Source organism: Hypanus sabinus, chromosome 9 (genome assembly GCF_030144855.1).
Source record: "Hypanus sabinus isolate sHypSab1 chromosome 9, sHypSab1.hap1, whole genome shotgun sequence".
NCBI lineage: Eukaryota > Metazoa > Chordata > Chondrichthyes > Myliobatiformes > Dasyatidae > Hypanus > Hypanus sabinus.
Window position 1 is genome coordinate 133486636 of NC_082714.1, and position 18293 is coordinate 133504928.

General features: G+C 40.2%; 1 protein-coding gene across 3 annotated transcripts in view; it reads left to right on the forward strand.

Annotated features, from left to right (window-relative positions):
* LOC132399823 (sterile alpha motif domain-containing protein 10-like) overlaps positions 1–18293 on the forward strand; it is a 112841-nt gene that overhangs the window by 77422 nt on the left and 17126 nt on the right. For 2 of the 3 annotated variants that reach the window (XM_059980621.1, XM_059980622.1), the window contains exon 4: positions 9316–9848. In XM_059980621.1, the coding sequence (XP_059836604.1) occupies positions 9316–9494 (179 nt within the window). In that variant the 3' untranslated portion in view covers positions 9495–9848. Of the gene's footprint in view, positions 1–9315; positions 9849–18293 lie in introns of those variants that run through there. The other variant, XM_059980623.1, reaches the window with a different exon arrangement.

The following is an 18293-nucleotide window of genomic DNA, read 5'->3' on the forward strand; positions in this document are numbered from 1 at the left end:
AATTGGTAGCTATATCTATGGTATAAGGCAAAATGCTGAGCGGCAACTACTAAAAATTAAATTTCTGTAATTAAAATCAATTTTTTTTCAGAAGGTTTACTTCTCCTTTCTGGTCCTGTTTAATCTCTTCTGCACTTTCATAAGCATCACCGTATTTCTGTCTCGACGGCGTTCACCTTGACTCTTTCTCTCATTCTCAAACCCATATGATATTCAATCTAAATTTAAAATCTAAATCTAAACATTTGTTCGTGCTTTTATGGAAGGGTAGTTAATAATGAATGTAGTGGCAGTACAAAAGTATTCCGAATTAAATAAATTTATTTTTTAACAAAGCTTTAATTGAAGTTACTACTTATTTGAATATCCATCAAATCAGATTGTGATCAGCAAGTGAGAAAGCAATAAAAATCAAATTCTGAAACAATGTAGGGAAGCATGGCTTCACAGAGCCATTTACACCTGGGGGCAGAGTTGGTAATATTTGGCTTTTTAAAGGTAGTTGCCAAAATTTGGCTTCACATAGATATTATTTTGGTTTTAGTGCTGATCAATTAATTAAATCATTCGGTAATCTGGTGCTCAGGAATGTGCCATGAGCAATAACTAATTATTATTATAGGTAGGGCAATAGTTTCCCCTTGTGATCCATGTGCCTTATTGTTCACACAAATGGGATTGGTTAAGTGTTGGATTTGACTTATAACAATAGTGCAAAAGTACTTTATTAGATTAGCTAGCTGTTATGAACCATGCCCCATTTTATCACTTTCCAATTTTCCACTGGCAAAATAAAGCAATTCAGTGTGTTGAGGCTTGATGCAAATTATAAAGGTGTTTAATTTTATGGGCAACCAATAAATGTAAAAATGATTGAACATAATGTAAACTCCTTTAATCCATTAAATTCAATTTACCCCACATACCACAGAAAATAATAGGTTACCACTGCAGTTGTGGCTGAATTTGATCATTTCCCCCTACTCTGAATTTTAGTTCTAACTCAGAATTTAGCATGTGACGTTTTGCTTCCTAACGTTGTCTAACTGCTTTGTTCTAGCTAAATTGGCTGATTTTTACATATCCTCTGTTCTTCTTTCTGCAACCATACTCAGAGAAAATGAAAGTGGTGTTTATCTCTCACCCCCTCTCTCTGTACACATAGAGTAAGAATCATAGAGTAATGCAGCACAGAAACAGGCCCTTTGGCTCATCTTGTCCATGCTGACCATGGTGCCTGTGTTTGGTCCATACCTCTCCAAACACTTTCTATTCACATACTTACCTGAATATCTTCCAAGTGTTGTTATTGTACCTGTTGCAACCACTTTCTCTGGCAGCTCATTCCTTTTATGCACCACCCTCTGTATAAAGTTACTCCTCAAGTTCCATTTCAATCTTTCACTTCTCACCTTATACCCCTGCCTTTTCAGTTTTTAGGACACCTTCCATAGGAAAATTATTGTGATATTTCGGCCTATCTAACCCCTTATAATTGTTATACACCTCTACAAGGTCACCCCTCAATTTACAATCCAAGGAATAAAGTCTCAGCCTGCTCAACCTCTCTGTTTCACCCAGTTCCCTTACATTCCTGGCAGCATTTCTTTAACCTCTCTGCACTCATTTCAGTTTAACTGGAAAAGAAATGCTAATCACTTCTATTTTTGCCAAAATACCCATTGTTATAAAGTCTGGAATGAGCTGATTGATTTTTGTATCTATTCAGAATGGATCACAAACACCAATTCCATACGCAGTTCAGCTGGTTTTAACAAAATTTTCAATCACTGGCTTACACAAAGATAAGCTTCTTGTTGTCTCATGCTGATTGTACTCTAAGCAGAATGTTGTGCTGTGTGAACCCATTTTGATTTAAAACACAGTGGACATTGCTGCAGAAGCTTACCATTGTCCAACTGCATTCATTTTCCAGAACTATTGGTTATCTTCTTGAAGCAGTTGTAATCCAAAACAGCAAGCACTGTACAACAGCAAGCTCTCATTTGCCATATTTTCATCACATGGGTTTGGCTTGTATGTACTGAGGAGGCAGAGTACTGTTGGCAAAGCCATATAAAGCAAAATTCTGATAATTTGCAGTCCAAGTATTTGGAAATCCAAATGGTGTGGCACTTGCCTCACCAGGTAATATTTGCTGCTCTCCCTTTCCACTCACTCAGTTCCCACGCGCTTCCTTCATTGGTTTCCACATTCCATTCCTACTGACTGGGGCCCATCTTTCCAGCACACTGGGTTACACACTCCAGTTCCACTTACCAAGGCATCAGCTTCTGTTCTCCTTTTACAGTCACCTGGACTCCCTTTCAGGTTCTCTGCATGGGGTGGGGGGTGGGGGGTGAGCTCTACTAATGGAGCTATCCATGTTTCTCCACAGATGTCTTGGAATTCTGCCCTTGTTGCATATTGAATTGGCAACAGAATTTTCTGCCTTGCTGTTTGTGCTGCTGACTACTTTTTGCTTCCCCAGTAGAGTCTAGTGAGGCAACTTGCATGTCCACAGATTCCTGGCTCTCTGGTTCAGGTGGGCCAATTGAAATTTATGGGAGGAAGTGGCTGCTGAGACCATGTTAAATCAACAATTTATTTGATTTAAATAAATTAGTTTGAAAGTATTTAGGCTAAGTATTTAGTTTTTAGGCTAAGTCAGGATTTTATACCTCAAACTACTTGTGGTGAACTACCTATACCTGTCTGGACACGCCCCCTGCTGACTGCACCTGTAGCTCCTACCACAGACCCCGGTACAAAGGTGATTGAGGCCTGAGCCCGGCCCCTCTGTCTCCAGGATGTAGTATGGTGGTCAACCACTGCTTGTTCCTTCTTCCAGTCAATAAAAGCCGATATCTCGCCTTTACGTCTCAGAGTTATTGATGGTGCATCACTACTTTTAATACTTCCTGAGCATCTTGAATGCCAGAGACATTTGCTGACATTTGATTTGCTTAATGTGAAAGCATTGACAGCTGGTGGGTCTATGGTCATGGTCTTGAAGCAGTTCTGTGAGCACAGCCAGCTGGTTCTGCTGAGAGAAATCCTACAGTGTACTGCACTGGCCATATCAATGTGCTGGGAATTGGGCTGCTGTGAGAATGTGCCTGGGAACATGTTGGAAGGAATGAAAACCGTAGAGAATGACAGATCTGCCTCATGTTTCCGGGTCAGAGCTCATCAATTCGGAATTTCAATCACGTATGTTGTAAATTTAAGGGTACAAATCAGGTTATATTTTCTATTGGTCCTAAAGTTTCCTTAGGTACTCCTATCAGATTACGCCTGGATAAAATCTTCATCAAGTTAGATTACTTTGGCCCAACAATATAGACAAAGTAGATGTTGTGTGCCTTATTTCATCACCATTCTGTCACGATAGGCACCCAAATGCACAAGAGTATGGATAGTTGGCGCAGGCCCTTTAAATATCCTGGCCGACTCCACTAGTTTGTGGCCATGTTTTGGCGCTAAGATTTGGATATTTAAAGAGCATCTCAACTCAGGTTCAGTGCTCATTTGTCAGCTCAAATTTGGTTCCATGTGCGATTGCTTTAAGGATGTCTGTCTCATTTGGATTCTCATCTAGTTTAGCCTGGTTCTCATCTAGCATCTAGTCAAGAACCTTGTTCTCTTCTCAGTCTTGAAATCATGTCTCAGTTCTAGTCTCGGATGCTGCAGCACCCGGGTCCGTGCCTTCCTCACCTGGGCCACTCGTCACAGTTCCTCAATAACTGTCCCATGGGCTAGTGCTTGTCAACATCTGTGTAACATTATCTCTTTTAACAAAATAAGGTAATAACACAGACTTCATAGATTTCTGAGCTGAGAGGAGTTTCACAAAATTGCAGTGCTTAATCTCTGATTCATTGCAGCTCTGCTTTGTGACTTCCATTTAAAGTTATGTTTATGAATGGTCTGCAACTGAACAGGAGTACAAATTTAGAAGTTAAATAAACGTATTAATGCATCCATATAATTTTTTAAAGCAGTTGGATTATTTTTGGAACTAGTATAATTTCAGGGAAACATACTAGAAATATGCATGTGATGTTCAATGTAGAGAAAGAAACGAAAACCTGGGAAATACATCAGCGTGGCCTCTACCAGAAAAAAAAGCGCCAGCAGACATAATTTGATAACTTGCTTGCCAGTTTTCTCCCCACGACTGCCGAGCAGGCGAGAGAGAAGTGTGTTCTGTGTGGTGTGATCCTAAACATTGATGGAATGAAAGTAATTGGTCACTTTGAGATCAGTTTTTAATTTCCGGTCCACTTGCATTCCAATGGAACAAGATGACATGGTATCTCAACAGACATTTACCCCATTGGGTGCGATCGCTCGGGTCGAGTAAGGTGTTCTCTTCAGGGGTTGTCAATTGGTGGGCCCTTGGGTGACCATAGAGGCTGATCTGGGATCCACATATTCTGGTGCGGTGCGGTGCGGGCACAAGGACGTAGTGGCTGCGGCTAGTGTTTGGGTCTTTTGGTTGTCCAGTCAATCCTTTTGCAGCTGCTGCTTGGCCTCTGCAGCACAGCAGAGATCATTTACGTATTGACATGTAGCACAACTCCCTCCAGATGTATCTACTGAGTGCAATGTCTCTCCAGTCTTGAGATGTAGTGTTGAATTTCTTCAGTCTGATCTTGATGTTATCTTTGAAACAATTGCTTTGCACGCCCCATACTACAATAATGACAAATGAAAATATGCTTGAAGATCATACCTGCAGATCCTCCCACTGCCAAACTCAACTCAGCAATTAAAATTGGTGAATACTTAATAATCCCTTCAGGAATAGATGTCTGCACTGCAGTCTTGGGGGAGAGAATTAGCAAGAAAGTTAGCTGCAGCCCTTTATCAAATTAAGCAACACACACAAAATGCGTGAGGAACTCAGCAGGGCATGTAGCATCTATGGAAAAGGGGCCAGTCAATGTTTCATGCTGAAACCCTTCAACAGGACAGATTATGCTGTTTTATGTAGAATTACTAATTTCAAGACCGTAAGACCATAAGTTATAGGAGCAGAATTAGGCCATTTGGCCCATTGGGTCTGCTCTGTCATTTCATCGTGTCTGACCCATTTTCCTTCTAGCCCCAATCTCCTGCTTTCTGCCCGTATCTCTTCATGCCCTGACCAGTCAATAATCTATTAACATCTGCCTTAAATATACGTGAAGACTTGGCCTGCACAGATGCCGGTGGCAACGAATTCTGCAGATTCAGCACTCTCTGGCTAAAGAAATTCCTCCTCATCTCCATTCTAAAAGGATACTCCCCTAATCTGATACTGTGTCTTCTGGTCCTATACTCTCCCAGCATAGGAAATCTCTTCTCCACATCCACTCATTTTGTAGAAGACATTAAATCCTAATTAAGTGCGTAAAATCATCAAACTGATTTCCAATTTTGTTCGGTGAGTTTCCTGACACGTGTAATGCTGTATTTCCTCTGGTTTGTGTGCACGATACCTAGGAGGGTGCAGCCGTTGAGCTGCATTCAGGTACAGTGACCAGAGTGATGAGAGTTTCATTGGATGCTCAGGCAACTTAGTATTTAATTCACAGAGAGGGAATTGATGCCAGACCTTAATGCCTTCATGGTAATAATTAAAATATTGAATTTTGTGAAAGCATATGCTCTCAATTCTCACACCTTTGCTGCTGTGTGTGACAAGTTGATTACTGTCACCGATTTTATCCTGCTGAAGTCCAATGACTTACTCCTAGTAAAGCAGTGAACTGAATGCATGAATCGTGGTGCAATTTTAAATCTTTCTGTTTCAACAATTCATTGAAACATACCCAATATTTAAAAAATTAATGTAAAATAGTTTCTACTAATACAGCAGAGCAAATGAAAGGTTTAATTTTTGACGGTATCAAATAAGCTAAGTTTCAGCCATCTACTGCCATCAACTTCATAGTTCCCGCACCTCGCACCTCCCATTTCTACCTCCTACCCAAAATCCACAAACCTGCCTCTCCAGGTAGACCCATTGTTTCAGCTTATTCCTGTCCCAATGAACTCATATCTGTATTCCTCGACTCTGTTGTATCCCCCCGGTTCAATCCCTTCCCGCCTATATCTGTGACACCTCAGACACTCTTGATCTTCTCAAGATTTTCAGGTTCCCTGGCCCCCATCATTGTATGTCTAGTCCCTATACACCATCTCCCACCAGGAAGGCTTCAAGGTTTTCCGTTTCTTTCTGGACACCAGACCCAATTAGTTCCCATCCACCAACACTCTCCGCTGCCTAGCAGAACTTATCCTCACACTAAATAATATCTCATTCGGATCTTCCCACTTCTTTCAAACAGAAGGGGTAGCCATGGGCACTCCCATGGGTCCCAGCTATGCCTGCCTGTTTGTCGGCTACATGGAGCAGTCTATGTTCCAAGCCTACACTGGTGACCATCCCGTAATTTTCCTACGCTACGTCGATAACTGCATTGGTGCTGCTCCTGCACCCTTACTGAACTCATCAATTTCATCCACTTTGCTTCTAACTTCCACCCTACCCTCAGATTCACCTGATCCATTTCTGACATATCCCTTCCCTTTTGTGATCTCACTGTCTCTACCTTTGGAGACAGCTTAGCCACTGATGTCTATTATAAACCAATGGACTCTCACAGCTACCTGGACTATACCTCATCCCACCCTGCTGCTTGTAAAAACACCATCCCCTTCTCTCAATTCCTCCGTCTCCGACACATCTGCTCTCAGGATGAGGCTTTTCATTTTAGAATGAAGAAGATGTCCTCCTTTTTCAAAGAAAGGGGCTTCGTTCTTCCACCATCAACACTGCCCTTAACCGCATCACTTCCATTTCACACATGTCTGTCCTACCCCATCCTCCCACCACCCTACCAGGGATAGGGTTCCTCTTGTCCTCACCTACACCCCACCCCTTCGCATCCAGCACATAATTCTCCAAAATTTCCACCACCTCCAAATGGATCCCACCACCAAACACATCTTTCTCTCCCCCTCCCCCCCCAACTTACTGCTTTTTGCAGCAGTTGATCCCTATGTGACTCTTTTGTCCACTCATCCCTCCCCACCGATCTCCCTCCTGGCACTTATCCTTGCAAGCAGAACAACTGTTACACCTGCCGCTACACCTCCTCCCTCACTACCAGTCAGGGCCCCAAACCATCCTTTCAGGTGAGGTGACACTTCACCTGTGAGTCTGTTGGGGCCATATACCGTGTTTGGTGCTCCCGGTGTGACCTCTTGTATATCAGTGAGACCCGATGTAGATTGAGAGACAGCTTCGCTGACCATCTACACTCCACCCGCCAAAACAAGCAGGATCTCCCAGGCGCCACCCATTATTATTCCACTTCCCATTCCCATTCCGATATATCCATCCGTGGCCTCCTCCACCTTCGGGAAAAGGCCACATTTAGGTTGGAGGAACAACAACCTAGATTCCGTTTGGGTAGCCTCAAACCTGATGGCATGAACATCGATTTCTCAAACTTCTAGTAATGCCTCTTCCCCACCCCCTCGCCATTTCCCATCCCCTTGTCCCTCTCTCATATTTCCTCCTTGCCTGCCCATCTCCTCTGGTGCCCCTCCCCTCTTTTTTCCTTTCTCCCATGGCCTTCTGTCTCTTTCACCAATCAGCTTCCTAGCTCTTTGCTTCATCACCCCACTCCAAGTTTCACCTATTGAATGGCGTTGCTCTCTCCCCTCCACCCACCTTTCAAATCTACTCCTCAGCTATTTTTCTCCAGTCCTGCCAAAGGCTTTCAGCCTGAAACGCGACTGTACTTTCTTCCATATATGCTGTCTGGCCTGCTGAGTTTCTTCAGCATTTTTTGTTTTGTGTATTGCTTGAGTTTTAGATAATTCAACTTAATTAAACTCCAGTGATACATTTTAATTTAATTTCAAACTTTTATGCATAAATCTAGCAATGAAAATAGACAAAAGCAGCTGGGACCTTCAAAGAGGTCTATATCAGTCTCTGAAGGAAGCTGACCAGGTCTTTGCATCAAAAAGCTTAACTAACAATGTCTGAGACCACTTGCAAAACTAAAGCTTACGTACTGAACCTGAGACAGAAGACTCAATTTTTAAGCTCTCTATATTGAATGTCTTCAATTTGTTTTTTCCCTTTGACATTAACCTGAATGTATGACAGATATTTTTCCACCTTTGAATCTTGTTAGAATACAGTTATATCTGTAACATTGCAAGATTGACTAAAGAATAACTGAACTGAAATATAGTACTAGTCAGCAATGTCACCAGGCCAACAATGCCTCCGGTATTGATCTTCTTTGTTCTATTTAACTTGCTCAAAGTTCTCAGTAAACTAGATCTGACTTTTTAGAATATTTTGAACTATGAATAACTGATAACAATTGATGCATTGGCCTGAAATGTCAACTGTTTATTCCCATCCATAGGTACTACCTGACCTGCTGAGCTCCTCTAGCACATTGTGTTTATTGCTCTAGATTTCCAGCATCGGCAGAACCTCTTGTGTCTATGAATAACTGATCTGCTTTTGTTTTGTTATTTGACTTTGGATAATCTAGTTTCCAAAAGTATTAACCTGTTACCAATCTGCTTTAAAATATTGTCAATAAAACTTCACCAATTACAGCAAGTATTGAATTTCCTGTGTAGATCATGATATTAGTTGATAAATTGAAATGTTATCTGAAAGTTACTTTTTTAAGTCATGAAATAATCAGATACACATACCATAGTTGTGACTTGTTTTGCATTCAGAACTGATTTCAGATTTATTCCCGTGTTCATTAACAGCAAGCTTGTATTGACATGAGAGCATCGTGCTGGAATAAGTCGCCATAGGGACATGTCCTGTCATTCTGAAAGAAATCAAATTCAATTGATTCCTGTCTTCCATGCTTAACTGAAAATTGCCACAAGGCAAAGACAGTACATCTGAATGAATGAGTAGCTAATAAAGAACAACAGAACACTTGCTCTTGGCAGGGCTAATATCCTTGATGACTTAATGGATTTATGCATGTTGAATAATTAGTTCATCTAGATTTGAAAATATTGAGTTTTCTTATTGGGCAGTTTTCCCATTGATGAGTTAACTGCCTTTATTCAGAATTCCCATTGTAACTGCAATGGGAACATAAAGGAAAATATTTTCATTGTAACTATGGTATTTTTTAACTTTGTGTTTGAATTTATTTCCTGGAGATATTATTACATTTAAATGGCTCCAAAGGGAAATCTTCCAGTGCATGTATTCTGTAAAATGTTCAAACACTAGTTTTCAAAATACAGTTCTTTCCACAGGTCGGGCACTACTGAGGCTAAACGGTGAAAAGCTGGAACGGATGGGAATAGTGCAGGAAGGTCAAAGGCAAGAGGTACTTCAGCAGGTTCTACAGCTGCAGGTACGAGAGGAAGTGAGAAACCTACAACTACTTAGACAAGGTAAATTCAGCTCCATCGTGTCAGCAGCATCATCTTGAGACTTCCAGACTGGGTTCTTGCAGCAAACGTGATGCATGCTTTCAAGTCAGTGCTGTGTATAAACACAGCTAGTTACTTGACACATTCTCGTCAAGTTGTGCATTATTTACTTTTGTCCAAAAAAATCTTGGAAGTTTACTGTTGGAAGAGAAAGCTAATACAAATGCTTGGAAAAAAAATGCTGGGAATAGTTAACAGGTCATCAACCATCAGTGGAAAGAGAAACCAAGATAATGCTTTAGATTGATGACCTTTCATCAGATGGGGGAGTCTATAACAGAAAAATGTTTGCAAATGTGTGTAACATTCTTCTCTGGAATTTTGATCAAGCAGTTAACTTGATTAAATCAATGTCTAAGACCTCTATAGATATAGGAGACAAATTCTGAATAAAGCATGTCTGTCAATTAATATTGGTAACGGCAGTTTTAAACCTGAGATTTTGCAACCTATCTAAAACTGAACCGAAAATACATAATAAAACCTTTGTGCTTTATTCAAGTTATGCCAAGAATTAGTCTTTCTGATTTACAAACATGCAGTAGATCTGATTCATACTATTAAACTTCAAAAATACCAATTAATGGAGCTTTACATTTTCAGTAGGTGTCACAGAATTTATCAGTGAATAGTTTATTGAACCTACTTATGGACAGGAACAATATTAAGCTTCATTCAAATTAGTTTTTGCAGTTTGTAAAGCAAACATTGAAAGTATTACGTATTTTTGAAATTACATCTCTGTATGAACCACTCCAAGAAGTCTATAATAATATGGAATAAACTGGCTGCAAAGTCTTACATATTTCAACACGTTTTTGGGATATTTTCATTTAACAGATAATTAACTTCCTAATAACATTTCACTTGTTAACCCACACAATTTAGACAGCTCAGTCAACAAACTCTGAACATACTTGATGAAAAGCAATGTGCCAAGAATCAAGGAGCAAATACAGGACCGACAATCACACCTCAGGTTCCTTTTATTGCCAGACCCACACAATAACCATTCCTTTAAGGCCTAATTTGTCAATAATCCCTGCTGAGCAGGCTGCAAGTCTTTGGTGACTTACTTCCAATACATGTAGTTGATGTGCCATTTGTATTTCACACTGATGGACACTAATATTTAAAAAAAAATTATGGAATACTGTGTTGGATAATGCATTTTGGTGAAAGGAACAATAGTGCGGACTATTATCTAAATTGGGATCAAACATCAGAGGTGCAGAGGGACTAATGAGTCCTTGTGCAAGACTCCCAGAAGATTAATTTACAGGTTGAGTCTGTGGTAAAGAAGGCAAAAACAATGTTGGCATTTATTTCAAGGAGAATAGAATATAAAAACAAGGAGAAAATGCTGAGGCTTTATAAGACACTAGATAGGCCTTTGTATTGTCAATGGTTTGGGGCCCCATTTCTTAGAAAGCATGTGTTGTCATTGGAACAAGTCCAGAGGAGGTTCATGAGGATGATTCTTGGAATGAAGGGGTTAACATATGAGGAGTGTTTGGCAGCTTTGAGTCTGTATTCACTGGAATTTAGAAGATCTCATTGAAATCTACTGAATGTTGAAAGGACTAGACAGGGTGGATGTGGAGAGGATGTTTCCTATGGTGGGGGTATCCAGAACTAGAGGGAACAGCCTCAAAATTGAGGGACAACCTTTTAAAACAGAAGTAAAGAGGATTTTTTTAAAGCCAGAGAGTGGTAAATCTGTGGAATGCTTTGCCACAGACTCCGGTGGAGTCCAAGTCCATTCATATATTTAAGGTGGTAGTTGATCATTTCCTGATCAGTCAGGGCATCAAAGGATATGGAGAGAAAGCAGGTGTATGGGGTTGAGTGGGATCCAGAATCAGCCATGACAGAATGGAGGACCAGACTGATTCAGATGGGCTGAATGGCCTATGTCTTATGGTCTAACTAAATACTATTGCTAATTATGCATGTGATGAATTTTAAAGATATGAGTTTAATGAAAACTGGATGGATGTGCAGAGAACAAAACTGAATTAAGGTCAGCTTAGTGTAAATGATGCGAGATGTTTCACTGATGGGTTTGTTTCCAGGCTGTACGTGTGTTGGGCTCCTGAACCAAAGGGGATAACTTCACTCAGCTTCACTTGTCCCGTCATTGAAATGTTCCCACAACCTATGAAGTCACTTTCAAGGACACCTTATCTCATATTCTCGATATTTATTACTTTTTAAAATTATTACTATTTCTTTCTTATTGTGTTTGCACATTCTGTTGTCTTTTGCATGTTGAATGATCGCCCAATTTGGTGCAGGCTTTCATTGATACTATTCTAATTATTATTCAATTATGGATTTATTGAGTATGCCCACAAGAAAATGTATCTCAGGGTTCCATATGGTGACATATATGTACTTTGGTAATACATTTACTTCGAACTTGAATTCTCGGAGAAAAGTAGGCATCACTTCAAAAGGAATGTCAAAAAAAATCAAGTAATTTATTTTCACTGTAATTCATGTATCTTGAATCCAAGTTGCAAACTGAAGTCATTCAATGGTGAGTAATTATTTGAATCCAGTAATAAGAAAAATCAACTGGGTGGAAAATGTGTCAGATGACATTAGTAATTAATGAATTTATATGATTTTCTTCCTCATTGCCTTCATTAAAAAAGACAGAACAAATTCATACCAATCAGTTATGGAGTCATTGAATCATAAGAGTAATACAACATGGAAACAGGGGCTTCAGCCTGACTGGTATGTGCTGACCATAGCATTCTCCTTGCTAGTCCTAGTCTGGCCCACGATCCTCCATGTACCTTTCTAAATGCCTTTGAAATGGTGCAATTGTACCTGCTTCACCCACTTCCTTAGACAAATCACTCCAGGTACTCACTGCCCTCTGTGTGAAGAAGTTAACTCTCAGTGCTCATTTAAATCTCTCTCCTCCATGTCCTTTAGTTTGGGACTACTGAACCCTGGAGAGAAGCGTATGACCATCCACCTCGTCTGTACACCAAATGATTTTGTAAACTTCTTTGAGGTCACCGCTCATTCTTCTATACTCCAAGGAATAAAGACCCAGCATGACCAACCTGTCCCTGTCACTCAGGCCTTATAGTCCAGGCAGCATCTTTATGCCCTCTCCAGCTTGACAATGTGACCAAAACTGTACAGAATACTCCAAGGGCGGTTATATAAGTGAAGACTTGCATAATTGCAACATAATATCTCTGCTCCTGAATTCAGTGTCCTGACTGATGAAGGCCAGCATGCGAAATGCTTTCTTCATTACTCTTTCTGCTTGCATGGCCACTTTCAGCAAACTCTGCGTTTGTACTCTCAGGTCTCTCTGTTCCACAAGGCTTATCAATGCCTTGCCATTCACTGTATCGGTCCTATCCTGACTCCTGGGGCACCCCACCCGTCACAAGCCTCCACTCAGAGAATTGACCTTCAAGAACCACTCTATACCTCCTACCATTGAGCCAATTCTGAATCTGCTTCGGTAGCTCCCCTGAATGGCATGCAAGCTAATCTTCCAGATCAGCCTGTCATGCAGGATCTTGTCAAAGGCCTTACTAAATTCCATATAGACAACATCCACTGCCCTAACTTCATCTAACACCTTTGTTATCGCTTCAAAAATCTCCAAAATATTCATCAGATATGACCTTACGTGCACAAAATTATGCTGACTCTTCCTGACCAGGCCTAGACTATCAAAAGCTTGTCTCTTGGAATTCCTTCCAAGACCTTCCCTACAACTGAAATCAGGCTCACTGATTTGTAACTTCCTGGTTAGACTTCTTGAATAATGGCCACCCTCAAGTCTTCTGGAATTTCCCCAGTGACTAACAATGAAGCAACTATCTCTGCAAGGGCTTCCACAATTTCTTCACTGGCATTCCATAATATTCAGGAGTGCACTTGGTCAGCCCTGTAGATTTGCCCACCTTAACACACTTAAATGCTGCAAATAACTCTTTTTCTCATTTTATACATGTGTTCCATGATTTCATACTTGTTACATCAATACTTTGGCATCCATGATATTCCCCTTAGTAAACACTGAGGAAAAATAGACTTTCAAAATCATGGCCATCTCCTTGATTGTTTTTAAAAGCACCTTGTTTCTCCCTAGTCATCTTTTTACTGTTAATATAGCCAAAGAAATTTTTGGGATTATCTTTGATTTATCTTCAGTTAAACCTTGATTCAAGATTCAAATTTTTTTTATTACATGTACATCGAAACATTGAAATATGCCTTTTGTGTTAACAACCAGCACACTCAAGGATGTGTTGGTTGTCCTGATGAAGAGACTTGATTCAAAACATCTACTGTTTACTCTTTACCATAGATACTACCTGGCCTGCTGAGTTCCTACTACATTTTGTGTGTATTACACCCGAGGATGTGCTGGGGGCAGCCCACAGCTGTCATCACACATTCCAGTGCCAACATAGCATGACTACAACGTTTGACAAAAGAGTACAGAATACAATAAAACAACAACAACAACAACCCTAGGACAGTCTATCTTTGGCCTCCAGCCTTCAGCGAATTTGGACTTGATCTTACAAACATTAGGTCATTGACTTACTCAACACAGACACGTGCAACAGGTCTTGACTTCCAGACTTACAATTTGACCCACAAGCTTTGATCCTCAGCATGGACCCCAAGACCCAAACACTAGGCCTCGAACTCTGGATTTGCCAATGACAGGACCCTGAACACTAGGCCTTGAACTCCAGTCTCATTGATTTGTGAACCCAGGAGTTGTTCTCCCTGCCCACATGGAACTCCAACTCTGGAAAATGTCAAAAACTCACTGACCTTAGGGAAAGCCACTAGCCCTTGTCCATGCTGGTTTGCCGGTCCGAAATCAGATGCCTATGCCTGCTTTGCTGGCCTTTTAATTTGAAGTGGAGGCTTATTTTTCCATCCCAGAAATATGTCAATATGAAATATTTATAAATAGGTTTTCAAATCCATTTACTAATAATTGCAAACCTGATACTCCGTAGCTTCTTAAAAGAATAGATGCCTTGCTCTTAATATGACACAGATATCATTCTATTTAGCTGGCACAAATCATTGTTTCTGCTAAGTTGAAAGAACACTTTGCTCAAAGAGTTTTAAAACATTTTGAAACATAGCGAAGATGGTTTTATTAAAGTTTAGCTCAGCAGTTCACATTACTATTAAACTAAGTAGTACTCAGTTAAGATTCATGCTATCAAGATCAGACAATGTGATATTCCATGCTATCAAAATCAGACGATCTTGCCTCTTGAATTAGAATTATGTGAATTGTGAGGTAGAGGAAGGATGAGATCGTACCTCTACAACAGTGTTGCACTAATTTGCTGGAAACTTAGGTGCATAAAAAAGGGAATATGCCACTATTACCATCACAAAATATATCATGAACAGACTTGACTTGGCACTTGTGTCAAAAAGTCTATCATACCATTTCACAATTTATACAACCATAATAATATGCCGAAAACAAGTCTATACGGGCAAAAATTACATCGAAATAGAACCCCTTGACAGATAGGCTGACCCAGTTTAAAAAAATATCATGAGGTTTTGTCAAAGTTCAAAGTAAATTTATTATCAAAGTATTTATATGTCACCATAAACTAGTTTCAGATTCACTTTCTTGCAGGCATTTACAGGGAAATAAATACAATAGAATTTATGAAAAGAAAAACGATGACTACCTACCAACCATATGCACAAGGAGACAATTTCTGCAAATAATAAAAAAGTAAATAAATAATACTGAAAACATGGGCTGCAGAGTCCTTGAAAATGAGTCTATACTGTAGGTGTGGAGTTAGTTCAGCATTGAGGTGAGTGAAGTTATCCACTCAGGTTCAGGAGCCTGATGGTGTAGGACTATGACTGTTTCTTATGTGTTGATTCCCAAAATACAACACCAAGGGCATGGAGAGATAATTAATTGAATGTTGGGAACACACACAAAATGCTGGAGGAACTCAGCAGGCCAAGCAGCTTTGATGGAAAAGAGTAAAATAGTTGATGTTTCAGGCCGAGACCTGTCAGCAGGACTCAGCGTCGGCAGATTTTCTCGTGTTTGAGATAATTGAAAATGGCTGGGTAGAAATGAAATTCTGAAGATGAGAAGGGAGCAAGGAGGTAAGTAGAACAGTTGGGTAGTTGTCCAGTAAGGAAGGATTGCCAAAATTCAGCAGAGAGGATGATGGATGGGATGAGAAGCTGCAGAAGCTTGAAGGACAATGGGCAAGTGCACGATGCAGTGAATGGCAGAAGCCCTCAGTTAGAAATCATGCAGAGGAGAAAAGCTTAAAATGAGGGTGGAAGGTAAAGTAAAAATTAAGGGAATATTATTCTAAGTTTACTTTTAACTGGTGTTTGCCGTGCTTCACAGGAGAGCTACTGGCCTTGGCTCCTTCCCTCTCTATTTGCCCTCAATACCTCTCCCTTACCATAGGCTAACTCTTCAGGGTAGCATATTAACAAATGCATTAGGATCTTGGTTTGGCATCTTTAGCTTGCGGGTTTATGGAAAATTAACTCGGAAGGCCAATGTAGACAACTCTACTGTCAGCATGTTGGTCATGTATTTCACAATCTGTAGCTGTTTCTAGTTTGGAACCTGTCCCTTGGCATGTGTACGAGTTTGATTTTACACATTTCTCACCTAGTGCCACTGTGGGATTCATCACTGAGGTGCAAAATTTCTTTCTTAATAAATAGCCATAGAGAACAATCTGGTCATCATGAGAATTTCACAAGTTGAAGGAGAAGTATCACCATTCCTCTGCCCACCCAATTAAAGCTCAGCATGTAACCATCTTGTGAATATATTCACATAGTTCCCCATAAACCATTCTAATGTTGTCCATATCTGACATTTCTTCATGAAAAATTTCCTATAGAAATGGATATGGTGTGAAAAAGCTATTTGAATCATTTCAAAGTTCAGAAGTTGAAAGTACATTTATTATCAAAGTATGTATATATTATAAAACGTTGAGATTTGTTTCCTTGCAGGCAATCACAATACAAGAAACCCAATTAAAAAAAAGGACCGACAAACATGCAATGCGCAGAGAGAGGTAAAAAAACACAAACCGTGCAAACAACAAAAGCAAGCAGCGGCACTCAGAACAAAAGTGATTCCATACACACAAAGCCCAGAGCAGCCAGACCAGGCCCACAGCCTCCATGCTAGTGCAGAGAAGAGTGCAGCAAACCTCGTGGAGTACTGAACAGAAGCAGCCCGATCTTTGCCTCCGGTCCTGACACCCCGTCTTTTCAATCGCCCGAACATCGTGTCAATCCTCGCTCTAAAACCCAAGCCCTGCCGCATTGAAACACACTGGGCTTGGACTCCGCCACCACGGTGCAGCCCATTGTTTTTCAGTGACTATAAATGTATTATCGTATTTTAAATTTATGGACAGCATTACAAGTGGCTATTGCTCTGTCATTGTTGTTTTATCTGTTTTGTATAGTTCGTGAAACAGAATGATATATCATACCTGATTGAAATAACAATTCAAATTAAGTATGAAGGTATTTTCAGGCAATTTTTAGTTGGGCTCAAGTACCTTCTTCGATCCCACTGACTTGACAGTGCCAGTGCTTAAAGTTAGCTATCAGCCCCTGTTTACTTACTGTGGGAATTGTGATGCCACCTGAGTGGCAATCTTGGGTGTCTTTGGTTTGAGTTTGTAAGATGTATCCTTTTGTATTTTAATTTACCATTCAGATTATTTTCAGCAAAAAAATTCCGAGGTCTGACAAGCCTGGAGTCAAAAAAGTTCGAAAGATAAAATCTCAGCTGTAAACTTAGATGTAAATCAAATGCAGTCTTCAACTGTTTTGCACATTGCACCTTTGATTTATTAGCATAAAGGTTTGTAAATGTTTTATTAAGACAAAGCAGTAACTTTTTAATCTCCATAAAACCATTGAACTTTACATGCCTCTGCATGGTACTCTGATTATGCATAACTCATGAGATGCAACGGAGGATTTTGGAACTGGCAGGGAATGTTTCAATGGTTTGGTTGGTTGTCCTGCAGCGTTTTTGATCTGGCTAGTTCTGCTATCTTATTTTAAATCTTGTGGTGAAGGATAAATTGGTTATTTATTTATCTATTTATTGGTTTGTATATTTATTGAGGCACAGTGCTGAATAGGCCCTTTTGGCCTTTTGAATTGCACTGCCCAGCAATTCTCCCAGTTTACTACTAGCCTAATCTCAGGACAATTTACAATGACCAATTAGCCTACCAACCATTACGTCTTTGGACTGGGGGAAGAAACAGGAGGACCTGGAGAGAATGGTCAAGGGAAACGTACAAACTTCTTATAGGCAGCAGCAGGAATTGAACCCAGATTGCCTGTAATCTAAAGCATTGTGCAAACCAGTGAACTTGAGTCACTGGACTTGTCATCTTGCAAACTTCATCATCTCCAGAAGACAGTATTTAATTCTTCAAAATGCTGGGATGATGAGGGGTCTTGGCCCAATACACCATCACTTTATTCTGCTCCACAGACACACTGACTGGCCTGCTGAGTTCCTCCAGCATTTTGTGTGAGCTCCACTGGATTTCCAGCATCCCAAGAATCTGTTGTGTTATTTAATTGTGGCCTCATTTTCTTCCCTGGTTGTTCAAGCAACATTGTCTTTCCTGTCAGAAGACAAAGAGCAAAGCAAGTTTGAATCCTTGTAGTGCAAATGGAGAACACATTTTTTTAACAAGTGATAAGGGACAACTCATTGTAAGGTATGTTGG